This window comes from Lithobates pipiens, unplaced genomic scaffold, assembly GCF_037356315.1.
Source record: "Lithobates pipiens isolate NorthernLeopardFrog02 unplaced genomic scaffold, aLitPip1_a1.2 Scaffold_62, whole genome shotgun sequence".
Taxonomy (NCBI): domain Eukaryota; kingdom Metazoa; phylum Chordata; class Amphibia; order Anura; family Ranidae; genus Lithobates; species Lithobates pipiens.
This window is the reverse complement of record NW_027507884.1, coordinates 1,314,948-1,340,882: the sequence shown is the minus strand read 5'-3', so window position 1 is coordinate 1,340,882 and position 25,935 is coordinate 1,314,948. Positions and strand designations below refer to the sequence as shown.

At 43.5% G+C, this 25,935-nt stretch overlaps 1 protein-coding gene across 1 annotated transcript in view; it reads right to left on the bottom strand.

Annotated features, from left to right (window-relative positions):
* Positions 1–3,112: 3,112 nt before the first annotated feature.
* The window catches only part of NTRK1 (neurotrophic receptor tyrosine kinase 1), a 170,547-nt gene continuing 147,724 nt past the window's right edge, over positions 3,113–25,935 (bottom strand). The window contains exons 15-17 of the mRNA XM_077467839.1: positions 21,992–22,232; positions 11,541–11,699; positions 3,113–6,192 (exon numbers count right to left, since the gene is read on the bottom strand). Coding sequence (XP_077323965.1) covers positions 6,007–6,192; positions 11,541–11,699; positions 21,992–22,232 — 586 coding nt within the window. The 3' untranslated portion in view covers positions 3,113–6,006. The remainder of the gene's footprint in view (positions 6,193–11,540; positions 11,700–21,991; positions 22,233–25,935) is intronic.

The window sequence follows — 25,935 nt, the reverse complement described above, 5'->3', positions numbered from 1 at the left end:
GCGAGCGTTATAATGAAAACTCAGTCTGAAGACATTTATTGATGTGTACGGACCACTACACTGGCAGCACAGGGCATCACCGCCACAGTGCGGCCTGGAGGGGTGGCAAGGATATTTGGAGTTCACTCACTTTTTCTTTTACCTGAACTTACCCTTTAACCCTGCCAGTGACGTTTTTGCATTTTTGCACACATGCTTAAAAAATAATTTTAGGCCTAAAAATGTGTTAAAACCCCTAAACATTATATATTTTCTGAAAGAAGATACCAAAGAGAATAAAATAGTATTAGTTCCAATTTTTTATGTGACAAAATATTGGCGCAACAGTTTATGAAATGAAAAATGTCACTAAAAATACACAAAAATTTATTTAAGGGCACAGAACACAATGTATTAAAATATGAAAGATAAGGTTGTGCCGAGTAAATAGATACCCAACATGTCAAGCCTTAAAATTTAGTGTGCCTGTGACATGGCAACAATCTTCCGTACCCTATATTTTCCATAGATGGCACTGTAACTCTAAACTGATGACCTGTAGGGGCTTTTAGTCATGAATAATGGACCTAGAATCATTGTTCTCACTCTAGCTTGTGTTCTGATATGCATCATGTGTAGTGCAATTGACGTTCTGATGCATAGGTGCACCCAATGCGTGATTCATATTCATACATGAGTGTATGTGGGCGTGGGGGGCCTACGCGTTTTGCATGTCGTTTCCAGGTCAGTAACAAGAAGGGGGGTCTCACTCACCTCTACCCGATGGAACTTTTCCTGCTTATACTGGGCCCACCAATGGCAGAGCAGAAACGTGGCAGGAAGCATGCTTTGGCATTACCGGGGTGTATTGAAGTGATTTGGTGGCCGCAGAGCCTCTGGATCTCTTCCATCTGGCAGCTGGCGGTTGGCTTGTCAGATTTACACACAGTGCAGCTGCCAGGAGTGTATGTAAACCTTCCTCTTCCTTTAACATACTACGTACATCAGTGCTAGTAAAAGAGTTAAGCCCTGATGAAGTGGGAAACCTAAAACCCCTGAAATGGGTTGGCTTGATTCTTATTAAATTAATCATCTTGGACTCACAAAGCCTTCGGTGTGGTTCTCCATACACCTCCCAGTGTAAGCCCTTGTACACACGGTTGGAGAATCCGTCGGAATGTGTCCTATCGGACCGTGTCGTCGGATAATTCGACTGTGTGTGGTATGCATCGGACTGATTCCGTCGGAATATCCGTCGGACCCAATTTTCCAACATGTTGGAAATATTTCCTGACCAACTGGGCCGGTCGGACATACTCCAATCATGTGTAGCGAATTTTGATCGGACCAAGTGCCACGCATGCTCAGATCAAATTCCTACATCAAAGATATTGGCTACTAGCCTGAATGTAGTCCCATCGTAACGAAATTACGTCATCACGTTCTGAAAGATCGGATTTTTCGACAACTTAGTCCGACCGTGTGTATGCAACAGTTTCGGACAAGATCTGACGGACAAAATCCGACGGATTTGGTTGTCGAAATCTCTGACCGTGTGTACAGGGGCTTAAACTAAGGTGCCCCCCCTGAGGCCTGTTTTTACTAGATAGCCACCCAAACAGAGTCATTGCACTATACAATATGGACTTATGTGGCCTATGCTTTACTGGGTACCTAAAAAACATGGACCTTTCAGTATATGAGTTAGCCCTGGTACACACGGTCGGGCATTCTGACAACCAAATCCAAGTTGTCGGAAAATCCAATTGTACATAACGTGATGACGTTATTTCGTTACAACGGGACTACGTTCAGGCTAGTAGCCAACCGCTTTGGTCTAGGAATTTGATCTGAGCATGCGTGGCACTTTGTCCATCGGAGTAGGCTATACATGATCGGAGTATGTCCAATCGGAGCATTTTGTCGGAAAATTTTACAGACAAGTTGGAAAACTTGGTCCGTCGGATACTCCGTCGGAAACATTCCGATCGAGACCACACAAAGTCGGATTATCTGACAAAACGGTCCTATATGACACATTCCGTCGGACTCTCCGACCGTGTGTGCAAGGGCTAAGAGAGAAAGACTAGTGTCGTGGCTTAAGGTGGTAAAGGAACTAGCAATACTTACCGAAATGACATAAAGTGAACAGTAGAAATTGTTGTCCAGAAGGCTGAAACCTTTGATATACAGTATTTGAGTTATCCCATGTGAGAGAAGACATTTGGGGTAAACTTAGCTGTTGGATATATATATTCTTAGATATATATATTCTTCAATGTGTGCACCACCAAAATTTTACAAACCCATATATATCTTTGACCTATTACACTTGGATTTCTCAACTTGGGTGAATGTCCTCTTCAAGGGGATCCATACTTTTGTGGTGAGCTGCTGAATACAGGCCAGTTGGGCTCATTTAATGACTTTTTGATAACCTGTGAAAATCTGTGTCCAGTGCCCCTCTACCATTATATCATGGGTTCTCCATAACACAGCTCTGATTGGCCCAGCGCTGTCACATGGAATTAATCAAATGTTCCTTCGTAAGCAAAAGCGCCAAGTATTTCCTTTGGTTTCCGGCATTAATCAGACTGGCCTTGAAGCAAATAAAAGGTTGATGTTGCTTTGCCCTAGATGGACAAATCACAGGTTTTAATTGAAATGGTTCATATCTCCTGTCTTTTGATGCCATTTGATGGTAGAGGTGAGTTTTATTTTCAACACAGAGAGAGCTCTTGAAGATTTAAGAAAGAACGTAGAGGTTTTCCATTTTGGAGAGTCAGAAACCATGCAAATTTTTTTTTACTATCTTTTATTTTTTTTGAGCGCCAGTGGTCTTTTGTTGCATTACAAAACAACATACTTTTGGGGAATCCACCATATACACCGAAAATGCAGAGTTACTGTAAGTGCTACAGACGTTACTGGACTAAAAAGTGTCAAGAGGTTCCTGCCCAGACAGCTTACAATCTCATTTAAATATTTCTTCCCATTTTGACATATATAACTATAAAAAAAAAGAAATAAAAAAATGAACTAGACAACCAGGAAGATTGCACCAGATCCACATCCAAAATCTTGCAGAATAATTAAATAATATTATTATCATGATATATAAGAATAAGTGGAGGAAGAGTGATACCAGAAGTTTATTTACATATCAACTTTGGCACGGGAAACAAATTTCCACCCCTTTGTCTAATTTTACAACCATTTTGGACAAGTCCGTGTCTCGTGAAATTCGTTATTCTATTAAATAATAAATACTAACAATCGTACTGTAACATAAATTTATACACAAAGTTTACTCTTGATGTACAAGATGGATTATGGTTGGCATGCCTTTGGAGATAGCATATTTGCATTATACAATTAAATATACGTAGAATGTTTTTGCACACAGCTTGCACCGCTTGACTGAAAATATATGGTTCAGTTACTTGCTGTTGTTTTCTGATATTCTTCAGCTCTCAGCAATTTAAGGTAGGCAGCAGTTTGGGGTAGGTATGCTCAGTTAGGTATATGTAATACTTATCCTGTCACCACCTCTTTGTGTACCCTTCACACTTTGAATATCATGTCGTAGAACATAAAAAATATGGTTGTTTTACCTAGCGTCATAGTATAGTATAAAATGTAAGCAGAAGTTAGAAGGCTTGTTGCCATGACTGAATCCCATTACTGTGCCCAAGAAATTACAATTATCTATTTTAAGGAAACCTCACTATACCCCATTCATATTACAAGCATGCTTTGAGTACTCAATTCCAGAAAACAATTCTTAAACCTCAGTCTTGGGCTGTATAGGTCAACTTGACCTTCCATACCCATCTTAGGCTTAGAAAATAACATTTCTTTGGTTCCCAAAACCATATGGCAGAACCTAGGGTCCTATGTTGCCATGATAATGGTACCCTTTGCAGTACCTCAAAGGTTTTCTCTACCAGCAGACTTGCATGATGTTGTTGATGTTGTACACCTCTTAGTCATCCTAATTCTACAGTGATATTATGCTTGACTTTGTGGAATTCTTTAACTTAAGTATATTTATTGTTATTCCTATCTACACATTTTTATATACTAATAAAGCTTTGATAATCATGTTTTAATTTTCTAGGTAAACCCAACCTTTGAGAGCAACCTTTAACCTAGGAGATGTCACTATTCTGGTTCCCCAAAGCCACAAAATGGGAAAAAACGATAGCAGAATCAAAGAGGTCTATGTTGCAGAGTCAATAGGTACCCATTGCCGTTCCTAGGAAGCGACAGTGATTTATTATGTTGGTTAACTCAACCTTTGACAGCATCTTTTAACCTAGACTGTTCGGATTCCCCAGAGCCACAATATGGGATTAAACTATGTCAGAACCTAAAAGCCTATGATGCAGAGCCAATAGGTACCCATTGCCATTCCTAGGAAATGACTGTGAATTATTCTGTGGGTTGATCTGGCCTTTGACAGCATCATTTAACCTAGAAGATCTCACTATTCTGGTTCCCCAGAGCCACAATATGGGATAAATCTATAGTGAAACCCAAGAGGTCTATGATTCAGAGCCAATAGGTACCCATTGCCATTCCTAGGAAATGACTGTGAATTATTCTGTGGGTTGATCTGGCTTTTGACAGCATCCTTTAACCTAGAATATCTCACTATTATGGTTCCCCAGAGCCACAAAATGAGATAAAACTATAGAGGATCCTAAGAGGTCTATGATGCAGAGTTGATAGGTACCTATAGCCATTCCCAAGAAGTCACAGTGATCTATTCTGTGGGTTAATCTCAGCCTTTGCCAGCATCATTTAACCTAGGAGGTCTCACTAATCTGGTTCCCCAGATGGGATAAAACTATAATGGAACATAAGAGGTCTATGATTAAGAGCCAATAAGTACACGTTGCCATGCCCAGGAAGTGATTGGATTCTTACCTTACACTTACCTGATAAGATAATTGTATGCACTGTAAACATCAAGCTATGTGAATCATCTTTTAGTATTATGATTTATTTAACCCAGAGGATTTCTTAAATGTATAACCCTTCATGACTAAACAAGGCATTTTAGCAAAATGCCACATTTTTTAGGTGTAACCAGAGTTGAACGTATTCTGTATTACTGGGATAAATCATGAAAAAAATAAACTGCAGATCTGTGGCTAAATATGTACAGTTTTGTTTGGTATGCTTCCATGTTCCAGCAGACAAACAGTTAGCCACACAATAACATTTTTCAAAACACTTGGGCACTATGTTGCACAGTCAGTCCAGAGTTACTGGTTCCAGTTTTTTTGGCTTAAAGGCTATTGGGTGTCAATAATATTACATAGCATGCTTTTGAAAACTCTCAAAGTCTACCAATAACAGACAGTTGTCCATTAAAGTCCTCTTTCACGTCTCTATATTTTGTACACTAGGTTACTAGACAGATGAAGAGTTGATGGATAACTTTACCACATCTCACAATTATAAGGCTGAAAGGCATAGCTTGACAAGTTGTGTTCCCACCTTGCAGTTTCTGGAACTTGTACTAGTAAGACTTTATAATGACATAGCTGTCATGTAATATGGTGTTTTCTGAGCAGTTGTGTATTATATGCATGTTTCGTTGGTTGTATATTTGTTGAAATTGAGTTATTTGGGGTCTGTAGTCATAATATGTGGATTTTGTAGTGAACGCTGCAATAGCTTGCAGAATTATAGAAATAGCTAGTATTGAAGCAGCTGACAAGACTCATTAAAGTAGTGACAAGATCCATAAAGACGTATGTCTAAGTTTCTGCTCAGTTATAAGACGTTATGACAAGTGTCTCCCAAGGGCACTCTTGATTTAGCCTCAGGGCTTCCTAAACTTTAGAAGACATCCTGAAGACATTCTGTCCAGTCCTCATCAGGGATTAACCTTTGGTAGAAGGACTTAGTACATGGACTTTAAATGTTAGCAAAGCCTACTTTCAGAATAAATGGTCTTGTAGGGTTCAAGCTTTTACTCCTAGTGGTTTGGTCCTCGTCTCTTTTGTCTCAGTTTTATTGTAGAATATCCAGGTAAACTGGTGGTGCTTTCACTAGAGCTTGTAGCTTGCTGTGAATCTCTTTAATGTTGAGCCTCTGCTGGGGTTCTCTCTGCCAGCATCCTTGCATAATGTTGTATAACTCAGTGGGGCATGTCCTAGGTCTTTCCAGTTCTCGCCCTTGGGTGATGCATTCAATAGCCTACAAAGAAAAAAAAATGTTTAGGCTGGCAAAGACAAATGGTATTATTACCAAGTAGGTGGTTCTTGGCACGTTATTGAAGGCCAAGCATTTTTGAGCTTTGTTCTTCATACTGTATTAGTTTTGCTCTATCCACACAAATACATTTGTTTAGAAAGAAAGAGTATTTCCAAGGAAATATAAACTGTTAAAGAAAATATGGATATGAGAATGGGGATAATAAAAGGATATACATTGACACAGTACAATTACAATATGACTGGTTGGAGAAAGTAAAAGTTCAGTTGTTAGGTCGAGGTAGGATAGGTTGAGAGATGAGTTTTTAGAAATCACCTTAAGGAGGAACTTTAGTTTGTTTTTTTTCTTTTGTAAATGTCAACATCTACAAATCAGGTACTTTCCAGTGCCTGGGGTCCAGCGCTGTCTTCTTGCAGTCGGTTCTTATTGTTGCTGTGGGGCCCCAGCACTGCCATCTTGAATATGGGAGCCAGCTGTGGCTTCTTGAGGACATGTAACATGTCCCAGGAGGCTATGGGAGAGGCAGGGGTGGGACAAGGGGTGTCATCCTTGCCATGGTGAGGATTGCAGAAGTGGGAGAGGATACCAATAAAAATCGGTAATCTCGCTACCACCCCCCCCCCCCCAAAAAAAAGAAAAAAACTGTAACTCATGGATCAGCGGAACTTCACTTTTTGCGTGAAGCGCTACTTTAGAGAAGACAGAGTAGGAAATATTCAGACAAATTGGTTAGGAAGTTCCAGAGGATGAGAGAGGCTCTGAAGAATTCCTTGAGAAGATGAACATGGGAGGAGTTGACAAGGCAGCTCGAAAACGGGATTTACAGGGAGGACCACTGTTACTATCATTGTCATGGATTTAACCCCCCCCGGTTGTACTCCCTTTTTAAATGAAAACTTCATATTGGATAGCTAAACCTCTTTATATTGGCTTTGGCAGGTGCTCAGTTCTATAGATTTAGGTGCAGAGATCTGATCATTAGAATAGTGAAGAATTGTAAGAAGCTGAGCTGACATTATATTCAACCCAGTAGAATCTATTCAAAGCTATAATATTCATTTTGGGCAAAAGAGGCCCATTTAAGCCCTCGTAAATTGACTTTAGCATTTAGTTCCTATGTCAATGGTCCTCGTGCCTGAGTGCCCAGTTCTCGGACATGAACAGGTTACCGCTAAGTGCAATTAACAGATTCAAGTACCTGTAAATAAAATTAGTTGTCAAAAATAAATAATGTTGTGTTTGCAAATTTCCCTTTGGTCCCTGCCAAGACGCCCCAGGCTGGCAGTAACCGGATCCTTTATGATGGAGTAAAGAACCTATTATCTGGGTGTCTCCTAAGTTCATTATCTTCTCCGATTCCTGAGAAGGTCGCTTACAGGACCCACAGGGCAGCAAAATTTAATTATCTTCAATGTGCATTGGAAAAAAAAAAATTAAAATCAAACCATTTCTTATTTATCGAGAAAGCTTTCTTGGCAGTCGGCAGGAAGGTATGGTTTCCATCAATGGAGTCTTTAAGGGATACAGATGTGTACCCATGTAAACGGTTCCTAAAAAATGTATTTAATACAATCTGGAGCCCTATTGGCTGCTAGTTTTAATTCTGTTAAGTCCTCTTTTTGCCCCTATAGGGTTTACTAAACATACATGACTAATTGGTTTATGTAAAAAGGTTTTAATAATGTTAATGGAACATTTTACGAAACTATCAAAAGAATATCATTTAAAAAAAAAGGGGGTATAGTGTCAGCTGAAATTTTGGTGCCATTAAAGCGGGAGTCCGCCGTTTTTAAAAAAAAAAGCCAGCAGCTACAAATACTGCAGCTGCTGACTTTTAAAATAAGGACACATACCCGCCCAGCGCGCCGGCGATGTCGGCACCCAAAGCCGTTCTCTCGATCGTCTCTCGGGTGCTGCCGCCGCCATCTTGGGTATGGGAATCAGGAAGTGGAGCCTTTCGGCTTCATTTCCCGGTTCCCTACTGCGCATGCGCGAGTCGCGATGTGCAATAAGGATGGACCCGCTGCCTCTGGGATCTGTATGTTTTCCAGCAGGCAGCGGGGGACTTTCGGAAAGGGGCGTAAATCTACGCCCCTTTCCACAGAGAGGTATCCTGGAAGTGGGTGCAGATACCTGTACTGTACAGGTACCTGCACCCCCCTCCCCCCTGAAAGGTGCCAATTGTGGCGCCGGAGGGGGGGAGGATTCCAATGAGCGGAAGGTCCACTTTAGGGTGGACCTCCGCTTTAAGGATGGCGATAACTTGTATTTAAAGCTCATGCAAGTGAAAATATTTTTATTTCTGTGCAGGAATATATTTGTGTTAGATGTAGTGGTCATTTAAAAGAGAATCTGTCTTAACTGCAGTTGATGTCAAAACAGACTCCCAAAGCTTCACTCACTCAACTTATCTCATTATATTATTATTATTATTCTTATAGAGCACATGTGTCAAACACAAGGCCCACAGGCAAAATTTGGCCCACCAGGCCATTTCATGTGGACCTTGCACCTCTCTATGGCACCCCCCTCGTCTCTGCCCCTACCTTGTCTCAATCGGCAGCAGAGAGGAGTAGCAGGACTCTTCCGCCAAATGCTGCTCTTTTCCGCGCATTCACGGAGAGGCTCATCTCTGACCCCCTCCCCAGTCTCAGCAGTTGGCAACAGAGAGGACAGAACTCCTCCTACGGATCCCGATATGCCTATCTGTGCAGCCGAAGCACATCCTCGTCTCCACCTCCCCTGGTCTCAGCATTCAGCAGACTCTGGCCCTCCTCTGGTTCTCCTCCAGGCCCTGCACTTTCTAGTTTTTTTTTTCCCAGCAGTAGCACAAGGTAAGGGGGGTGCACTGTGATGAAAGAAAGGGTGAGGGACTCTTGGCGGTTGATGTAAGTTGAGGTGGGAGACTCTCGACTTCTAGTCTTACAGATACAACTGACCCTTTGAGGGCAACCACAATGGTGATGTGGTCCATTTTTTCCCCGACAGCAGCACAAGGTAAGGGGGGTGCGCTGTGATGAAAGGAAGGGTGAGGGACTCTTGACGTTTGATGTAAGTTGAGGTGGGAGACTCTCGACTTCTAGTCTTACAGATACAACTGACCCTTTGAGGGCAACCACGATGGTGATGTGGTGCATTTTTTTCCCCGGCAGCAGCACAGGGTAAGGGGGGTGCTCTTTGATGAAAGGAAGGGTAAGGGACTCTTGACGTTTAATGTAAGGTGAGGTGGGATACGCTCGACTTCTAGTCTTACAGATACAACTGACCCTTTGAGGGCAACAATGGTGATGTGGCCCATGGTTAAATTGTGTTTGACACCCCTGGTATAAAGGAACTTCAAAGTAACAAAAGTTGCACAGAACTTTACAAGAGGGTCAGAATGACCTTGCTTGAGAAAGCTCACATTGGTCCCCTATTTTGGTTCTCTATGGTGAAGAGCAGCTTACAATGGTCCCCTATTTAGGTTCTCTATGGTGTAGAGCAGCTTACATTGGTCCCCTATTTAGGTTCTCTATGGTGAAGAGCAGCTTACATTGGTCCCCTATTTAGGTTCTCTATGGTGTAGAGCAGCTTACATTGGTCCCCTATTTAGGTTCTCTATGGTGTAGAGCAGCTTACAATGGTCCCCCATTTAGGTTCTCTATGGTGTAGAGCAGCTTACAATGGTTCCCTATTTAGGTTCTCTATGGTGTAGAGCAGCTTACATTGGTCCCCTATTTAGGTTCTCTATGGTGTAGAGCAGCTTACAATGGTCCCCCATTTAGGTTCTCTATGGTGTAGAGCAGCTTACATTGGTCCCCTATTTAGGTTCTCTATGGTGTAGAGCAGCTTACATTGGTCCCCTATTTAGGTTCTCTATGGTGTAGAGCAGCTTACATTGGTCCCCTATTTAGGTTCTCTATGGTGAAGATCAGCCAGTGCTTTCAATTCTTAAGACATAAAAATGGAAGGTACGGTCATTTAACACTGAAATAAAAAATGAAAAGAAAAATCAAGAAGGTTACAGAACTTACACCATGGCTGGCAACCCACCAAGCCTAGTTTTCTTTTCTTTTTTTTTTAATTACCGTATATACTCGAGTATAGGCCGACCCGAATATAAGCCGAGGCCCCCAATTTACCCCCAAAAAAACTGGCAAACTTATTGACTCGTGTATAAGCCGAGGGTGAGACATGCCTGTCCATCCCTGTGTGTGTGTCCGTCCATCCCTGTGTGTCCGTCCATCCCTGTGTGTCCGTCCATCCCTGTGTGTCCGTCCATCCATCCCTGTGTGTGTGTGTGTCCATCCATCCATCCATCCCTGTGTGTGTGTGTCTCCATCCATCCATCCCTGTGTGTGTGTGTATCCATCCCTGTGTGTGTGTGTGTCTCCATCCATCCGTGTGTGTGTGTGTGTGTGTGTGTGTGTGTGTGTGTGTGTGTGTGTCCAGCCTACCTGTGTCCCGAGCCTCCGTCCCGTGCCTTGCCTCCTTGCCTCCGTCCCGTGCCTTGCCTCCGTCCCGTGTCGTGCCTTGCCTTGCCTTGCCTCCATCCCGTCCCGTCCCGTGCCGTGCCTTGCCTTGCCTCCGTCCCGTGCCCTCTTCGTCGGCGCCTCGGCGGCCATTGTAAAATTCAAAAGCCGCGCCTCCGCCTTCGCCTGTGATAGGCGGAACACTGAATTTCCCAGCAGCCTGTGTTCCGCCTATCACGGACATTGTATCATCCTCGTCCGTAGTACGAGGATGATACGATGTCCGTGATAGGCGGAACACAGGCTGCTGGGAAATTCAGTGTTCCACCTATCACAGGCGAAGGCGGAGCCGGAGGCGCGGCTTTTGAATTATAGAATGGCCGCTGTCTGTCTGCTCGACACGCTGATCGAGCGGGCAGACAGCGATGACTCGAGTATAAGCCGAGGGGGGCACTTTCAGCCTCAAAAAAGAGGCTGAAAATCTCGGCTTATACTCGAGTATATACGGTATCTCCATTTCTCTTTTTATTTTCTTCTTTCTCCAAAACCAAAATAAGAGATCCAAAGGAAAATATAATGTAGTAAGTTGTTGAGGTTCTGCAGAATCTCCAGGCTATTTTTTTGGTCTTTGTTCTGGAGATAGAAGGTTTCTGAGGCCTATTCTTTTTGGATGTCAAGTTTCTTATTCCTGGATTTGGTCTGCTGTAAAAGATTTCCACTCACTTCCTGTTTCGGTGATGGTGGTGACCGAAACAGGAATCAGGGGAAATCTCTTCAAAGGGTCCACATTCAGTAGCAAAAACTTACGTTTTAATTATTCCTACACGACACAAAAAAGTTCTGACTCCAACCGAATCCTAACTCTGAACACAGACTTACCTCTGTATTGGAAAGTTGGTACCAGGGCTGCTTGCCGCATGTAAAGATCTCCCAGAGGACCACGCCAAAACTCCAGATGTCACTTTCTGTGGTGAATTTCCTGTACAAGATGCTTTCAGGTGGCATCCAGCGAATGGGCAGCATGGTCCTTCCGCCAACCTGCAATGAGGGGATGGGTTACTATTACAAACATTTGACGTTTTCCAAATTTCAAACTTAGATTCCTAAATTCTGTGCATTAAAATCTGTCTAGTTTGACCACCATATACTTTACATCTAGTCCAGTGGCTATCATCTTATTGCAAGTTCTGATAAAGAGGGTGTTTTCCAATCCCCACGAAATGCATTAGCTCTCTGATAAAATCTCCAAAAATTGTACCCTATATTACCAAAAGTATTGTGACACCTGCTTTTACACGCACATGAACTTTAATGGCATCCCAGTCTTAGTCCGTAGGGTTCAATATTGAGTCGGCCCATCCTTTGCAGCTATAACAGCTTCAACTCTTCTGGGAAGGCCGTCCACAAGGTTTAGGAGTGTGTCTATGGGAATGTTTGACCATTCTTCCAGAAGCGCATTTGATTTGTGAGGGCAGGCACTGATATGGATGAGAAGGCCTGACTCACAATCTCTGCTCTAAATCATCCCAAAGGTGTTCTATAGGGTTGAGGTCAGCAGTCTGTGCAGGCCAGTCAAGTTTTTCCATCCCAAACTCATCCATGTCTTTATGGACCTTCCTTTGTGCATTGGTCCAAATCGTTTGATGGCGGGGGGATTATGTGTGGGGTTGATTTTCAGGGGTTGGGCTTGGCCCCTTAGTTCCAGTGAAGGGAACTTTAAGGTGTCAGCATACCAAGACATTTTGGACAATTTCATGCTCCCAACTTTGTGGGAACAGTTTGGGGATGGCCCCTTCCTGTTCCAACATGACTGCGCACCAGTGCACAAAGCAAGGTGGCCAGACAAGGTTGTACACATGCTGTGGCAAAACTGTTCTCCATATTGCATTCGTGGGCAGTACCTCTGCCAATCACAACCTATTTAAATGAATGGGACCATGCAATTTTGTGTAATGCACACAGTTCAGCATGGTGGTGCAGGCTTTTAGTGGCTCAAACAGATGATGAGGTGGTGACATATCGCCAACCAGCAGCCTGTCAACCACCCTCTGAAAAGTGATACATTGCGAATAGCTTTTCAGAGGAGTGGCAAGGGCTGCCGTAATTGTTCTAGAGCTGTAAAACCATTCAGACAGGTTTTCTTTAACCCTTTCATGACTAAGCCTATTTTTGGAATTTGGTGTTTACAAGATAAAATACATATTTTTTGCTAGAAAATTACTTGGAACCCCCAAACATTATATATATATATATATATATATATATATATATATATATATATTTTTTTTAACAGAGACTCTAGAGAATAAAACGGCGATTGTTGCAATATTTTATGTCACACGGTATTTGCGCAGCGGTGTTTTAAACGCAACTTTTTAGGAAAAGGGACACTTTCATGAATTAAAAAAAAACAAAAAACAGTAAAATTAGCCCAATTTTTTTGCATAATGTGAAAGATAATGTTACGCCGAGTAAATAGATACCAAACATGTCACACTTTATAATTGCACGCACTTGTGGATTGACGACAAACTACGGTACCTAAAAATCTCAATAGGCGAAGCTTTAATTTTTTTTTACGGTTACCAGGTTAGCGTTGCAGAGGAGGTCTAGTGCTAGAATTATTGCTCTCGCTCTGACGATCGCGGCGATACCTCACATGTGTGATTTGAACACCGTTTACATATGCGGGCGCGACTTCCGTATGCGTTTTCTTTGCTGCGTGAGCTCGCGGGGACAGCGGGCGCTTTAAAAAAAAATTTTTATTTTATTTATTTGAAAATGAATAAATTGTTTTTAAAAAAAATAATAATAATGTGATCACTTTTATTGCTGTCACAAGGAATGTAAACATCCCTTGTGACAGTAATAGGTGGTGACAGGTACTCTTTATGGAGGGATGGGGGGTCTAAAAGACCCCCCACCCCTCCTTTACACTGCAATGTATTCAGATCACCGAAAACAGCGATTCTGAATACCGTATATATTTTTAAAACCGGTGCCATTGGCAGCCGAGTAAACGGGAAGTGACGTCATGACGTCGCTTCCGTGTTCACGATTAGGATACTGGAACGAAGCCAATTACGGCTTCGTTCCAGTTCCTCCCCGGCAACCGGAGGCGCCGGATCTTGAATCGGTGCTCCCGATCGAGCGGGAGCACTGGTAACAGCGTCGGGAGGCGGCGGGAGGGGGGGACGTCCCCTCCCGCTCCTCCGGCATAACAGCCGAGCAGCTTTTAGCCGCTTCGGTTGTTATGGCTGGAAAGCCAATCGCCCGCTGAGTAAAACTTTATACCCCCCGGAAGCCAAGTACGCACATCTGCGTACGCTCGGCGGGAAGGGGTTAATGCTCCTCTAACGTGATATCCCCTCTATGTACAAGAGGCAGACACTCGTCACCATTTCCACTAAGTTATCCTTAAATCATTTCTTCTTTCCACTCACTAAGTGATCTTCTTTTATTCCCATCACAGGGCGGCATTAAATATGAATACGGTTCTGACAAAGAGGCAGCTTAAGAACAACTAAAAGGGAAAGAAAGAGGTCCGAGCAATTCAGGATGTCACAAGTTCAAATCCCGCTAGAGCCTTTGAACGAAATGAAGATGGATGGACTCTCCTGGATAAACGGTAAATTTGGCTTGCACTCGAGATTCTCTCTGGCAGGAAAAATCCCCAGTCTGGCCCGATGCCATCTGCGGCACATGGCAGCTAAATGCTCGATAATATCTGTTACTCACAGACGCAATTTCGTTTTTATTAGGCGGATTACCATCGGACAGGAATCCTAATTTAATGGAGCTTTTTTCCGAGCGCCTGTTTGGAAAATGTGCTTTGAGAGATTTACAGCAAACAAGGGCAGCTTCCCCCTCCCTGCTTACTAAGTCTACAAGACAAGGACACCCTACAGTCCTGTTTGGGTAGAAGACAAGCCCTGTGGCACACCTGTTACACTGGCCATATATGTTACAGATTTAGATCTACCTACCACTATATCAAACAGCCATAATGTTATGACCAACCACCTAATACTGAGTAGGTCCCCCTTTTGCTGCCAATACAGCCCTGATCCCTCTAGACAAGGACTCCACTGGACCTCTGAAGGTATGCTGTGGTATCTGGTACCAAGCCCTTAGTAGCAAATCCTTGAGGTCCTATAAGTTGCTCCATGAATAAGTGTTTTTCCAGCACATCCCACAGATGATCGATGGATTGATATCTAGAGAATTTGAAGGCCAAGTCAGCTCATCAAACTCACTCTTGTGTTCTTCAAACTGTTCTTGAACCATTTTTGCAGTGTGGTGAGGCACATTATCCTGCTGAAGGAGGCCACTGCCATCAGGGAATAACGTTTCCATGAATAGGTTTTCTTGGTCGCTCATAATGTTTAGGTAGGTGGCATGGGCGTTCGCAGGTAGGGGCAAGGGGGGTCCAGTGCCCTCCCCTGGAATCAGGGATCGGATCTTAAATTTAGCACAGTTGCGTTGCTATCGGGGTGTGGGCAGCCCGCGCCCGGGTGCCACCCGCCAGTGGGGTGACACCATTGAGGTGCGATCAAGCCCCCCCATCGGTGTAGTGTGACTTCAGGCTGTTTTCCCTGCTCAGTCCAGCAGAGAACTTGGCTGTGACAGGAGAAAGGCGAGCTGCGGGCTAACAGAGGTTTCCCCTGCTCGCCCCCCCCCCCCCCCTTCTCCTGTCAGAGAGAAGAGACAGCGGCTCTCACCAGGTTCTCCACCCAGCTTCCTGCCCGCTCTGTTCCCTCCCTATTGGCCATAACTGAGGGCCAATCAAAGGAGACTAGGAGAGGAGAGCATCATGGGACATGTAGTCCCAAAGATTGGTGGCCCCATTTTCCACAGGGAGGAGGCAACAGCTTGATCAAAAGAGAGATTGAGAGACTGCAGCCTGGAAAAAAGCTGAGGGAGAGAGTGCTACAGGACAAAGAATGAGAAGTGTGCTGGGCAGAAGCCAGAGAGAGAGAGCCACGCTGCCTAGCGCCACCAGAGAGAGAGCCACGCTGCCCAGCACCACCAAAAAGAGCCACGCTGCCCAGCGCCACCAGAGAGAGAGCCATGCTACCCAGCGCCACCAGAGAGAGCCAAGCTGCCCAGCGCCACTAGAGAGCCACGCTGCACAGTGCCACCAGAAAGCCACGCTGCCCAGCACCACCATAGAGAGCCACGCTGCCCAGCGCCACCAGAGAGCTACGCCGCCCAGCGCCACCAGAGAGCCATGCTGCCCAGTGCCACCAGAGAGAGCCACGCTGCCCAGCGCCACCAGAGAGAGCCACGCTGCCCAGCACCACCAGAGAGAGCCACGCTGCCCAGCACCACCAAAAAGAGCCACGCTGCCCAGCACCACCAGAGAGAGAACCACACTACCCAGCGCCACCAGAGAGAGCCACGCTGCTCAGCGCCACCAGAGAGCCATGCTGCCCAGCACCACCAAAAAGCACCACCAAAAAGAGCCACGCTGCCCAGCACCACCAGAGAGAGAGCCACACTACCCAGCGCCACCAGAGAGAGCCACGCTGTCCAGCGCCACTAGAGAGCCATGCTGCCCAACACCACCAGAGAGAGCCACGCTGCCCAGCACCACCAGAGAGAGCCACACTGCCCAGCGCCACCAGAGAGAGCCACGCTGCCCACCAGAGAGAGAAAGACTGAGCCACTACCAGAGTACAGACATGATACACTACTGACCAGAGTCGCCCCAGGGAACCCAGAGTGAGCGATCGTCCAGCCGGAGGGGTCACTGCTGTAGTTTTGCAGGGTCTGGTAAGAGGGCCTGTTGGCCATTATCCATTACTTATTCTAGGGACTGTACTACGTCTGCAGTCTCTGACCATGATAATGTGATAATGACATCGAAAAGGGGCTGTGCATGGGTGAAACTAAAATGATGCCCCTCCTGAAAAAAGTTTTGCGGACACCCATTATAGGTGTTACATGTAATATCTACATGAATGGAAGGATCCATGGTTTCCCATCAGAACATTGCCCAAAGCATCACACTGCCTCCTCTGGCTTGTCTTTTTCCCATACTGCATTCTGGTGCCATCTCTTCCCCCAAGTGACCCACCTACCACCTACCTATAATATTTAGGTAGATGGTACATGTAATATCTACATGAATGGCAGGATCCAAGGTTTCCCATCAGAACATTGCCCAAAGCATCACACTGCCTCCTCCGGCTTGTCTTCTTCCCCTACTGCATCCTGGTGCCATCTCTTCCCCCCAGTGACGCACACACACACCCAACCACCCACATGATGTAAAAGAAAAGGTGATTCATCAGATCAGGCCACCTTCTTCCATTGCTTCATTGTCCAGCTCTAAAGCTCATGTGGCCATTGGTGCTTTCAACTTTGGACACGAGTCAGCAAGGGCACCCTGACCAGTCTTCGAGCCTGCGGTTCCCATTTTTTTTCTGCTTTCAACACATCAACTTCATGGACAACATGTTCACTTGCTACCCAAAATATCCCACCCACTTTCAGATGACAAAATAATCAATACTATTCACTTGTCAGTGGTCATAAAGTTATGGCTGATCGGTGTATACAGTGGTGTGAAAAAGTATTTGCCCCCTTCCTCATTTCCTGTTCCTTTGCATGTTTGTCACACTTAAGTGTTTCGGAACATCAAACCAATTTAAACAATAGTCAAGGACAACACAAGTAAACACAAAATGCAATTTGTAAATGAAGGTGTTTATTATTAAAGGTGAAAAAAAATCCAAACCATCATGGCCCTGTGTGAAAAAGTGATTGCCCCCCTTGTTAAAACATACTATAACTGTGGTTGTCCACACCTGAGTTCAATTTCTCTAGCCACACCCAGGCCTGATTATTGCCACACCTGTTCACAATCAAGGCATCACTTAAATAGGAGCTGCTTGACACAGTAAGGTCCACCAGAAGATCCTTAAAAGCTACACATCATGCCGAGACCCAAAGAAATTCAGGAACAATTGAGAAAGAAAGTAATTGAGATCTATCAGTCTGGAAAGGGTTATAAAGCCATTTCCAAAGCTTTGGGAATCCAGCGAACCACAGTGAGAGCCATTATCCACAAATGGCGAAGACATGGAACAGTGGTGAACCTTCCCAGGAGTGGCCGGCCGCCCAAAATTACCCCAAGAGCGCAGCGACGACTCATCCAAGAGGTCACAAAAGACCCCACAACAACGTCCAAGGAACTGCAGGCCTCACTTGCCTCAGTTAAGGTCAGCGTTCATGCCTCCACCATCAGGAAAAGACTGGGCAAAAATGGCCTGCATGGCAGAGTTCCAAGGAGAAAACCACTGCTGAGCAAAAAGAACATCAAAGCTCGTCTCAATTTCTCCACAACACATCTTGATGATCCCCAAGACTTTTGGGACAACATTCTGTGGACCGATGAGACAAAAGTGGAACTCTTTGGAAGGTGTGTGTCCAAGTATATCTGGCGTAGAAGGAACACTGCATTTCATAAAAAGAACATTATACCAACAGTAAAATATGGTGGTGGTAGTGTGATGGTCTGGGGCTGTTTTGCTGCTTCAGGACCTGGAAGACTTGCCGTGATAAAAGGAACTATGAATTCTGCTGTCTACCAAGAGATCCTGAAGGAGAATGTCCGACCATCTGTTCGTGTACTCAAGCTGAAACGAACTTGGGTTCTGCAGCAGGACAATAATCCTAAACACACCAGCAAGTCCACCACCGAATGGCTGAAGAAAAACAAAATGAAGACTTTGGAGTGGCCTAGCCAAAGTCCTGACCTGAATCCTATTGAGATGTTGTGGTATGACCTTAAAAAGGCCGTTCATGCTCGAAAACCCTCTAATGTAACTGAATTAGGACAATTCTGCAAAGATGAGTGGGCCAAAAATCCTCCAGGACGCTGTAAAAGCCTCATTGCACGTTATCGCAAACGCTTGGTTGCAGTTGTTGCTGCTAAGGGTGGCCCAACCAGATATTAGGTTTAGGTGGCAATCACTTTTTCACACAGGGCCATGATGGTTTGGATTTTTTTTCACCTTTAATAATAAACACCTTCATTTACAAATTGCATTTTGTGTTTACTTGTGTTGTCCTTGACTATTGTTTAAATTGGTTTGATGTTCCGAAACACTTAAGTGTGACAAACATGCAAAGGAACAGGAAATGAGGAAGGGGGCAAACACTTTTTCACACCACTGTATAGTCTTATAAAGCCAACTGGTCCCTTGAAGGCAACCATACTGCTAATGTGGCCCGCAATTAAATAGAGTTGACACCCCTGTTCTAGACTATTTTCATGCGATCCGGTAGTGCAGCAGGTAAATTGCAGCATCCTGTTCCTCCCTCTGGTCCTAAGGTTCTGCTCTCTTGTCTGTTGTGCATATGATAAGGATCAGAACATCAGTGTTAAATTGTTAAAATTGATCTGAGTGGTTTGAGGACTCGGGAACGTAGTCACTATAAGCTCACGGAAGCCTTCTAAAGCCCCATACACACTATCAGATTGTCTGCTGATTTTTTCCATCAGATTTACCAAAACCATATAATATGAGGTCAAACCTTAGGGGTTTCAATGTGTATGCAATCAGGCAGGCCCTTGTACTACATGGTTTTGGTAAACCTGAAGGAAAAAATCAGCAGACAATCTGATAGTGTGTATGGGGCTTAAGAAGCAACCTAATTATGTCTCATTTCACTTCTAGCATCTAGCATTGAAGACACAAAACACCTCTACTCTATCCATATAGAATCTAACCTATGGGGGTATATACATATCATTTTATAAAGCAGATATAAACTCCACTTTATAAAAATATTGAAAAATATATAATTGTAGGAATTGAAGGTCAGGAATGGAGCCTACACAAAGCATTTATCTTCAGATCACATCTAAAATGACCTTACTAATGGTTTATTTATCAGATCATGATGTTAATACCTTTAGCAATGCCTTATGTTCATGGCTGTATTTACTGGTGAACAATCTGAACTGACCATGGTCTTTTCAATGGATTATTGGAAAACCTCTTTAAGGGCCTGTGCCAACAGGCTTTGGGCTTATGTTGATGGCATCAGTTTGAGACACTTCTGAAATAATTTGGAATTCATTGATAGGTGCATTTGTCCTGTAGCTGACCTCCTTCCCACCTGCAGCTGACCTGCTTCAAGTGGGGTTTTCATTCTTATAGACTTTTATGGGAATGCAAGACCTGCTTGAAACTGCTTGCACATCCCTTGGGCATATGGAGATGTTTCTACACAATAACAAATAGAGGACCCAGCTGGTCAGCAAGTTGTTCGCTTGTGAGGATCATTAGCAAATGTGCACGCCCTTGGATAGAGCCATGACAAGACATCTCTATGTATATTATTTGTGAGGTTCTGCCCACTAGTGCTTGCTGCTATCTCCTCCGTATGTTTTTACACTTGTCATCTAGCCATATCAACTGTTTGTGCACAAGAGTGAATCCTGAGGAAGCAAATGATGAGAAACACGTAAATCCTTTACGCTTTTACAATAAATATGGCTCATGACATACCCATATTTGCTTTTTAATGTGATATTTTTAAATTTATAATAAAGTTTTGTGATTTTATTGTATATTTGTATATGTTTATTTAATATTTCGGCACAATTTAAGGTCCCGCTTTTGGGGTTTCCTCCTTACCCAGGGATTTTTCCCTGTGGGGTTGGTGGACTCCTTCATTTTCTTTGGTGTACTCCTTGTTGGAAATAGTGCCTAAATAGGGTTGAGATGTAAGGCCATATTTATATCAAACTCTTAGCCCCTGTACACACGGTCGGAGATTTCGACAACCAAATCCATCGGATTTTCTCAGTCGGATTTTGTCCGTCGGATTGTGTCCAAAACTGTTGCATACACACGGTCGGACTTAGTTGTCGAAAAATCCGATCTTTCAGAACGTGATGACGTAATTTCGTTACGATGTGACTACATTCAGGCTAGTAGCCAATAGCTTTGATGTAGGAATTTGATCTGAGCATGCGTGGCACTTGGTCCGATCAAAATTCGCTACACATGATCGGAGTATGTCCGACCGGCCCAGTTGGTCGGGAAATATTTCCAACATGTTGGAAAATTGGGTCCGACGGATATTCCGACGGAATCAGTCCGATGCATACCACACACAGTCGGATTATCCGACGACACGGTCCAATAGGACACATTCCGACGGATTCTCCGACCGTGTGTACAAGGGCTTACTATCCCCAGTAGACAAAAATAACCAATTCAATTGGCCAAGCACAACTGTATAGCTATCTATAAACCGTCATTCCACTTAAAATTGTTGTAGATTTGTTGGTGGTCTTAACCAACACCTAGACTTCTTATTTATCTCAGTGGACTCAAAAAGGGAGATCTCCCCTTTGTAGTTCCTGGTTTTGTCTCCTTCCATCAATTCGGTCATGATGCACCTAGAGCATTATGTGCAATGAACAAACACCAAGAAGTCTGAGGAGAATCAGGCTGACAGAAAGCCCATACCGGCTCAGAAACTACTCTTTACAATGATTGTGTGCTTAAGAACAATTCTCAATCCAAAAGAACTTAAACTTTTAAAACATAGGTCAAACAGGACTTAACCTTTAAAGCCAACATTTGACATCTTTGGTCTTACCCTGTAGGCCAGACAGGGTTCCACGCCTGCCAGATAAGAACAGGAAAATGAGGCCACAACAAACATGGGTTCACCAAAATGGACAACTGAAATCAAAGTATATTGCCCATGGGACAAATATAGATTTTTGCTGTGACACACAGACGGTAGGTTCATAAAAGTACTAATCTATAGACCCATCTAGTCTTGTGTCAAGGATTTAAGCTGGTGTCTGTGGTGTAATGATGTGAGAAACTAAGCACTGTGACTGAAAACTAACTAAACACTGTTGTTGCTGCACATTTCCATGTTGTAGGTGTAAATGGTATGGGTACTGGATAGATGTACTTAATAAATTGGCCACTGTGTGTAAGTGGAAAACTCAACAGGGAATGTAAGACACCTTCGTAATGGCTGATGCAGGTGGGTGAAGCTGGGAACATGAGAAGAGGACACGGGCATTTTCACCACAGTCCCCTAGAGATGTAAGAAATTGATATTTCAGCATTTAGGTATCCGCAAAAAAGTGAAACAAGCTTGTGAATAAAGGCTAAGAGTGGTGGGTGGTGTTGGGAACATGGGCAAAAAGATCTCTCTATTGTGCTTCCCAAATAAAATTTAGAAAAATTGTAAGTGATTCAATGTGCTGGTATCCACACAATGTTAAATATTAGATTTGGGTGGACTTAACCTTTAATGACAATATTTGACATCTTTGGCCTTACCCTGTAGTAATCTGTGCTGTAGATATCACGTGACATCCCAAAATCACCAATCTTGACAATTAAGTTGTTGCCAACGAGGCAGTTCCTTGTGGCAAGATCCCGATGGACGAAATGGAGAGAAGCCAGGTAAACCATACCAGAAGCTATCTGAGTGGCGATCTGCAACATCTGAGTCAAGTTCAGCTGTCCAAAAGTTTGCCCGTTGCCATTATCAAGAATCTTGGCGTCTGGTCCATGGGATCTGAATTGAAAATAAAATTGACATATAAATGTACAACTTGAATTCCAACCATTACATCTGAGTAACAAATTCATTAGATGACTATACACTACAGTGAACAATTCTTTTAAAGGTATATAATTGCCATATAAGATTTTGAAGCCTAGAATGCAACTGTGGAATTGGAATTGGAAGCCATAGATAAGACAGATGTTTTCCATCATGTCCCAATGTGTGTCAATAACCATAGAAATGGTGTCTTTGCACTGTTCTCTTCAGGACCCGGACGCTGCTGAATGGCAATGGCAGCGCAATGTCTAGTTCTAATACCTGTGGGGCCAATCACCTAGTCTCTGTTTATTGCAAGTGATGTACAATCTCCTTATATTTAAGCCTCTCAGACAGCTAATCTAATCAATATTGCAAAGAGGAGTGCATTAGCCAGTGAGATGACTGCCTAGAAGAGGCAGATCGACAGTTATAATGGGAGATGAGAATGGGAGGGGGAAATGAGAAGTGCTACAGATGACAATAGAGGTAGGGGGTCTCTCTACAGATGGATATTGTTGGTCTAGCAAACTTGTTTTATTTCATGGGTGGATAACTGCTCATAGCATGCTCCCAAATCTCCCATTCTGTGCTGTACCTTCACTTCGGAACTTTTTTCTCTTGTCTATTGTGTTCCTTTTTCATCTTTCTTTTCATCTGGTCCTAAACCACCTAGTATTACAAATAATGCTTCACCTGTAATCAGGGGTGTAAGCATAAATCACAGGGCCTCATAGCAAAGTTTTTATGGACCCCTTCATTGGCAGTCATTGTCCATATTCCCATCACACAAGTTCCTGGACGTGTAAGAAATTGATATTTCAGTGTCATGGTTATGCAATAGAGTTGGTCTGCTTACCTGTTTCCATGTGTTCATCTCTAGAGACCAGCCGACCCTCACCTGACTGCTTTTGTAATCCATCCTCTGGCATGACTCCACCCTAGCTCCTATCAGAGAACTCTATATTAACCTGTGCACTGCAGGCCAACCCCACTGATAAACCATTGTGTATTCCTTTGTGTGTTTGGCTTCTTGTTACCTGCCGTGTGCTCTTCTGTTGTTCCGTTACCGACTTTGGCGTGTCCTTGACTATCCCTGTTTGCCTGTGATCCTGAGCTTTTGGCGTGTCCCTGACTATTCCTGTCTGCTTGTGGCCCCGACCTTGGCCTTGTCCCTCACCATCCCTATCCTCCTGTTGCCTACTGTGGGTGTGAGCTGGGGGACCCTGGGGGTCGCGACCTGCAGCCAGTTGCAGCCAAGTCCGTCCTCACCACTCGAGGCTCTGGTGAACACCTGCTGGCTCTTAGACTCCACGCCCCAGGGAATCTCACGCTCTAACCCCAGTGGGACCTGTCTCCCGTCTGCAGCAGTCAGCCGTAGGGTCCACAACCTTGCGGTGCACTCCTGATCCCTACGGTGTGCATCTGTCACCTCGCCTCAAGGTGACCTGACATTCAGAATTTAGGTGTCCACAACATAATCCTCTAACATAATGGGTGCTGTAGCAACATCCAGCTGGCAACTGGAACATATTTTCCAACATACCACGTATCTTCAGATTAAGTCCAACCTTTTTCTTTATTATTGAAGAATGATCACATTAAGAACAAAAGAGTGCAACAGTTCAGAGTCACGCCGGACCCCTTCGTCAGGCATGTGATGAGATAACCCCATATAGCCAGCAATGGGCAGCATATAACGCATCCCTACTGGATTCCCATTCCATTTCTTGACAATGGTGGCCACTGTATCTGAACAGATACGTAGCCACCATCAATTCTGAATAAATCACTCCATTGCCCATGGGGAGCAGGCAAGGCATTCCATGGGCCACTTCTGTGTTGTGCCTGTTCTGTGTACAAAAAAAGAGCTCCTCTTTTTGTGGTTAATCTGAATTAAACTGTTCAAAGCATGTAGATGAGATCATGAAAATATACAGTAGAATGAGGTACTCGAAACACTAATGCCCCGTACACACGATTGGACTTTTCGACGGACTAGGTCTGATGGTCTTCCCGACAGACTTTCGGCGGAGTTCCGATGGACTTTTCGAATGAACGGACTTGGCCACACACAATCGCACCAAAGTCTGACGGATTTGAATGTGATGACGTACGACTGGACTAGAATAAGGAAGTTCATAGCCAGTAGCCAATAGCTGCCCTAGCGTCGTTTTTTGTCCGTCGGACTAGCATACACATGAGCGGATTTCTCTATAGGAACTGGGTCCGGCGGAGTTCCGATGAAAAAATTTGAAACATGTTCTATTTCTAAAGTCCATCAGATTTTTGGACAGCAAAGGTCCAATGGAGCCCACGCAAGGAATTTTCAGACTGAAACCGCTCCGTAGGACCGTTGCTGTCGAAAAGTCCAGTCCTGTGTACGCGGCATAAGCCATCCATCCTCTACCGGGAGGGTAAACTGATGAATATAGTTAAATGATCAAGTGTAGACATGTTCACACCAGACATATTCACTTAGTTTCAGATGCATTCATTCATTGAAGGATTTCGTTTGGTCAACATTATGTTTCTTCAACGTTCGTTTTTATTCATTTTTATATATTCATTGGTCCAGGTGGATTCGAAAAATGTTGCAGTTTTTACAGAATATTTTTATATACTGTATTTGATCTATTATGAAATCGGATAAATTTAAATCGGAAGGATTTAATATTTTCGAACGCTAGTCCAACCCACCAAGGGAAATGGCATGAGCTGATTGAACAATATGTTCATCTAAATTGGAACGCAATTCAGATTCATTTGTCATCCAAATTATTTAGCAAAATTTAAAAAATGTTATAAAAGAAGCATTCATATGGCAAAGATGCTACCTGTTGAGACACATATATGTCATATAAAATGTCTTAGCACCTGCTATACCTTGCCATGCTTTATGAATGCTCCTGTCTATGGCCTTCATTGGTTTTTCCCCTCCTCTGCTGTGACCAAATGTTAGTGGCGCTAGGATCATCAGCCAGGATGCCACCTTGCTTGAACTGAGATAATATTTTTGTATAACTGTTTCAAAATGTGTTGCTGTTCTATAAAGATACGTACCTATTATATCTCCTGATGAAGCATGTCTGTTGACCTGAGAAATGTGTTGAGCCAAGAAAATATGGAAATGTGTTATGCATTTATAACAAGTATGAAGCTGTGGTTGTAGGGGATCTACAAGAATGGGGTATGGTATCAAAAGTGAAAAATGTTGTTGCTGTTCCATAAAGATACTTAGTTCCGTATGTCTCCTGATGAAGCGGGTTTATTGACCTAAGAAACATGTTATGGTATCAAAAGTACAAAAATGAGAGAGCTCATTCTAGTATTCTGCGATTGGATGAAGGGAGTGATTTGGACAAAGTTGATTTTGCCACAAAAGTGGAAATTTTGCTGATCAAGGACAGCTTATTTTACTTTTTTCTTTTTGTATTTGTGAATTTATTGGGTTTTTTTTTCTGTGTATTTGATTGTTGTTTGTGTACAACCTCTTCAGATGTTTTACTTTACTTTTTTTTCTATCAGTTTTTTTTTTCTTTAAGAAATTAGGCTAACATAGGGCACTTTTTGGTCCAGAATAGGTAATGGGATGTTCTGTAACCCTCAGAAGTCATTTTAATTCCATTGAACCCTTAAAAATTACTAAAACTGCCTTAAAGTGATACTCTACATA